This window comes from Sinocyclocheilus anshuiensis, unplaced genomic scaffold (assembly GCF_001515605.1).
Source record: "Sinocyclocheilus anshuiensis isolate Anshui unplaced genomic scaffold, SAMN03320099.WGS_v1.1 scaffold1554, whole genome shotgun sequence".
NCBI lineage: Eukaryota > Metazoa > Chordata > Actinopteri > Cypriniformes > Cyprinidae > Sinocyclocheilus > Sinocyclocheilus anshuiensis.
The window spans coordinates 219,676-224,930 of NW_015547711.1; the positions used below are offsets into that span (position 1 = coordinate 219,676).

Consider the following 5,255-nt stretch of genomic DNA (forward strand, 5'->3'; position numbering starts at 1 on the left):
AAAATACCTTTTTAAAAGGTAAAACTATATTATTTTGAATATGCTGACAGAGCACCCAAATTTGAAGCACTTTCACAAATTTATTGTAATATATTTGTTGCTTAAATGGGTGCTGCTTCTAATTTCATTTTATTAGAGAATTATTATTAAACAATGCATTTTACTATATGAGTATGCGTTGTCTTTTCTGGCTCCTGAACTTATCCAAAGCATATACATTTATCTATAACAAAAAAATATTCACTGTGCAATAAATATTTTCTACAGATGTACAAATTGCCTTCTAAAACCATATGATATATGACTTACATACAAAGTATATAAAACTTACATACAAGTTTTAGAAGTGCCCTTACCTATATCATCATCATGAAATATGGTTAAAGTATTTTACTCTGTTTTCTGATGATCAAAAATGCATTATACATTTTGTTAAATGTTGTGATATGGATCTTGCTAATGTAGGTCACATTACTCAATAGGCTGCTGTCATTGCAACATATGGCATTTTGACCATCTACTAACACCAATAGAGCATGACAGCTTCATAAATGGTTAACACGCACAAATGACAGCTTGCAATTGGTATGAATACTCTGTGGCAATGCCTTGATCTTGCAATTATGAACAATGTTCCTACTCATTTTGACCAATGATCTTCCATGCTTTCATGAAGACATGCATGATTATTTTTTTAATAATTTCAAAGTGACTGCACTCACATAGAGCAATTTCACTAGGCTATAAATACATACACCAATAACCTTTTTCCCCATTTCCCTGGCCTGATATTTTTCCATTTATGAAGATTTCGACATGTTTAGATAATAGTATTCTACAAAAGTGTCTGTAAGTGTTTAAAGGACAGCGTAAACCCGATTGAAGGCTGAGCGAGTGGAAATGGGGCATGGCACAGGCTGGTTTCAAACCTGCTTCTCCATGAACTATTTTTATAATGTGAACACATGAACTGCCCACTGTGCCACAACTCAAAAACCAGTTTAGTTTTTAAGGTTGCCATAAGTAACCTTAGACCACATGTGACTCAAACTGACAATCTCATTATAACTGAATAGTTAAAATCTTACAGTGACACACTCACAAGCCTCTGTATTATTGATAGAGAAAAATAAATGCAGAAAAGAAATTACTCTTATCCACAAATTACGCGTCACAGCTTCGTCAGAGGTCTACGAGCTATCTAATTTTGGTTGACGGTTTTCTCCCGCCTCTCTCTCAGCTCACTGCTATTCTGATCTGCCTGCACGCGCGCCCCGACTGATTCTTTCCTGCGTACTGATTGCTCGAGCGCCTCGCTCTCGTGCTCTCCCATTGGCTGTCAGTATGGGTTCCTGTGAGCCAATGCGCGCAGAGGCTTCATGTACCGGCTGAACGCTCTTGACTTTTTCAGTACAGCTGGTCCACGAAGGGGGCGTGCTGCAGCAAACGACGGGTCGTCAGTGGGTTTTTAGTTATGGTGGTCGACACATTGTTAAATTAAGTTTAAAAGCACGTAGGGAAAAAAACTGTACTTGTTCAAACTATACCAGAGCAAACTGTGTCTGCCGTTTTGGAAACAAACCTTGGGTTTCAATGAATTGCACCAGGTAAGAATACAGAGTGCGTCACAGTGCATCGAGGGGGTTTATCGCTGCTCACTGTGTGCTGGAAAAGTGTAAAGATGATCTCTGAATATGACTAATGATTTAGATTCAATTTAAAACAATATTGGCTTGTTTAAAGTATTATTTGAACATTGACAATGTCAAGCTGTTTTCTATTTATGTTACTAGTACTGAATTTTTGACAGCTATTTAGTCCAACAGCGAAAATTGGTTGATATTTAGTTCCATTGTTTTTGCTATTTTTTGCCAATGAATTCTATGGAGGTCTGTGGTTTAAATCAGCTATTTTACATATTCCAGTTTTACTAGTAACTGTTCTAGCATCTGTAACTGGTACTTATTCCGTAGTTACTAGTCTCTGTTATAGCTTTACTATTATTTGTGTATTAGATAATAGTTCCTATTTTTCAGACACTGCTATCCATCCCAAATGTTAAGTAATATTGCTTATCTCACTAGTTACAATATAAATTTTACTTGTCGTACTGTATGTAATGACTAGCCAGTCATTACATATATACAGACTGCTTACTTTATAGGTAAAATCATAATAGTAGTACTACAAAAAAAGAAAAAAAAAAATACTAGTAACAATTGAAATATGCAGTAGTGTCTAATAAGGTGAATTTAAGTGCTAAAAAGACTGGAATAGATATTTTATAATTTTATATTTTATAATTTGTTGCTTTTAGATTTATCCCAATATAATATGTAAGTATAAATATTATTTATAAAAACTGATAATTATTATAATTTGAAAAGCTTAAACCACCAGCTATGGCACTATAATTGTACTGTAAAATAGCTCAAACTGGCTGCAACTATAGTTTTGTTAACCACATTAATCTCTAAATTCCGAGGAAAGTCTTTCATGTCTCCTGCTTAATTGGTCACTGTAGTATTCTTCATTATTGTCTTCATGACAGGGTTCTACAGATACTGAACCCCAGGCCAATGCCAAGTCCAATTATGCCTGTGGATGTGGCAATGAGAATTTGTCTGGCTCACTCGCCGCCTATTCGCAGTTTCCTCAGTTTATATGAAGACTGCAAGTCCAGGAGCCTAGTCAACCAATACAAACCTCTGAGATCCTGCATCAGCTCTAAGACAGAAGTGGACACTGATAACCTAGGATGGAAAAGTCCCGAGACCAAAGCTAAAAAGAAAGTGGTTTTTGCTGACTCCAAAGGCATGTCTCTGACAGCAGTCCATGTGTTCAAGGAATTTGAAGAAGACCCCATGTTAGACCTGCAGTTTGAATTATCAGACCTGGAGGACGCCATTGTGGGCCTGAAAGCAGAGAAGGAGAAGAATTTGATTTTGGATTTCCCTCAGCCTGCTGCAGACTATTTGCACTTCCGGAACCATCTAAAGAAGAATCTGGTATGCTTGGAAAACTGTATAATTCAAGAGAGATCACTCACTGGCACAGTCAAAGTAAGCAATATAAGCTTTGAGAAAATGGTCTATGTGCGAATAACATTTGAGTCATGGAAAAGCTATGTTGACATTCCTTGTACATACATGAATAATGTTTATGGATGTGAGGACGTTGACACCTTCTCGTTTTTCATTGACCTTCCAAGTTTTGTGCCCCCACACGAGCAGGTGGAGTTCTGCATATCCTACAAAACTCACGATACCACATACTGGGACAATAATGATGGGAAAAATTACAAGCTGGTACCTGCAGAGAACAACCCCAGGCAGACCAGTTTAACCCAAAAGATGACAACAGATTTCAAGAATCAAGGCAAACGGCCAGAGATGGAATTTGATCAATTCGGGAGCCCAAGAACATCTAGTGGATTCTTCCCCGAGTGGCAGAGTTGGGGTCATATTGAGAACAACACCCCTTACTGGTGACAGTTCAAGACCCCCGATAAATTTGAAATAAAGGCTGTAACAAGGACAAATGCAAATGGTTTCAGAATTGACTTTTGAAAAGTCTGAAGAGTAAAAAATTAGCAATGGTGTCCTCAAAAGAAAACCCTTTTGGCCATGTGTGTCTTTGATACTGTCCAAATGAATTCAGTGTTGGTGTATGTTTTTGAGATACACATTTAGCTTAATACGAGATGTCTGGGCTCTGAAATTATGCAAAGTTGAGACTAACCATGTTAACCATAATGGCAGTTACTTGGAATGAAAAATGTTGGTTTATGTTATTTTCTAATTTTTTAGCACACTACATACACTATTTTGTATATCTGACATGGGGTTAACCAATAATTTTCATAACATAGATGCCTTCCTTTGTGTTATTCTGTAATTAACTGTAATACAATGGCATTGTTTTGGATATCTTTCCAAATGGCCTTGTATGAAGAGAACAATTAGCACTTGCTCTGAAATAGATTCTTCAGTGTACTATTTTTGAAGGGTAATAATTTTGTTACTCCATCTAACGTCATTGAATTTTGGGAATCCTGCTTCTGAAATGTGACTGGACGTTAATATGCAATAATTTAAGTCATGTTTAAAGAGACAGATTTAAAACCACACGAGGGTGAGTAAATTATGACAGAATTTTCAATTTTGGGTGAATTGTCCCTTTTAGAGCAGATGGACCTGCACTGCATAAAATGTGTGGAATTGTCAGATTATGGAATAATCTGGTACAATATGAGATTGCTTCATATTGAAGTTTTGCATCTCATTTGATAGTACCAGTTTATCTGTCACTTTCTAGTGAATGCACTAAGCGTGACACATTATGAGGGAGTCCATGAGAGATAATAATGCCCATTAAGTGCTAAATCCATGCTGTTGCACTTCTGATTTTTCCTATGTCTGTTCTACTTTTTAAAGCTGCATTTTCCTACAACAATATCTTTCCTGCAACAATTTTGCTGCTATGGTATTGTGCATGGTTGTGTGTGCTGCGTTGTGATTTATGACCCGTGATACGTGGAAACTCTCTGTTATTTGGAGGATAGAAGATGAGGGATTTGGATGTAACTTTAAGAAGGTAGTAGTAAGTCAGGAAGCGTTGCTAAGGGGAGGGATGATATTGAATGAGACTGTTTTTCCCCTTTACGCTGCAATAGTAAAACAGGTTGAGGTCTTAAAGGGGTCATATGATGCAATTTCAAATTTCCCTTTGAAGTGTTACAAGCTGTTCATGCATAGATAAGATCCCTAAAGTTGCAAAGACTAAAGTCTCAAACCCAAAGAGATATTCTTTATAAAACTTAAGACTTGTCCACGCCCTCCTAAAACGGCTCGTTTAAACGCGCCCCCACATGTCTACGTCACTGTGTGGGAAGATTTGCATAACACCGCGCAAATGTTCACGCAAAGAAAGAAGGCGTAACTTTTATTCTCGCTGTAGTATTGTTGTTGCCGCCGCCGCCATGTCGTGGAGACGCTGTGCGTTGTGCATGCGAAACTACTTTGTTTGGCCTTCCAAATAGAGGACGATATCCGCTTCGTCATGCCTAGAGCTGATCCGTGCTGGTCACTGAGGAAATACATCAACTTCGCGCTGTGGACGTCTTCAAGCCCGCCGGCCAGTCCTCACTCTAGCCTGCCAGCCTCCGCTCACTCAAGCCCGACGTGTGTGACGCTGTGTTTTTCGTTGTAAAAGTGAAACTACTTTGTTTGGCCTTCCAAAAGAGGACACAACTA

The 5,255-nt window shown here is 37.9% G+C and overlaps 1 protein-coding gene across 2 annotated transcripts; it reads left to right on the forward strand.

The window, feature by feature from the left end:
* Positions 1-1,277: 1,277 nt before the first annotated feature.
* LOC107704020 (protein phosphatase 1 regulatory subunit 3C-B) lies at positions 1,278-4,752 on the forward strand. Of its 2 annotated transcripts, XM_016506852.1 has the most exons (3): positions 1,278-1,607; positions 2,552-3,062; positions 3,234-4,752. In XM_016506852.1, the coding sequence occupies exons 1-3, from the start codon at positions 1,594-1,596 to the stop codon at positions 3,489-3,491; spliced, it is 783 nt and encodes a 260-aa protein (XP_016362338.1). In that variant the 5' UTR covers positions 1,278-1,593; the 3' UTR covers positions 3,492-4,752. The 2 variants fall into 2 exon arrangements, with proteins under 2 accessions (XP_016362338.1, XP_016362337.1); XM_016506851.1 differs by having other exon boundaries at positions 1,279-1,607; positions 2,552-4,752.
* The last annotated feature ends 503 nt before the right edge of the window (positions 4,753-5,255 follow it).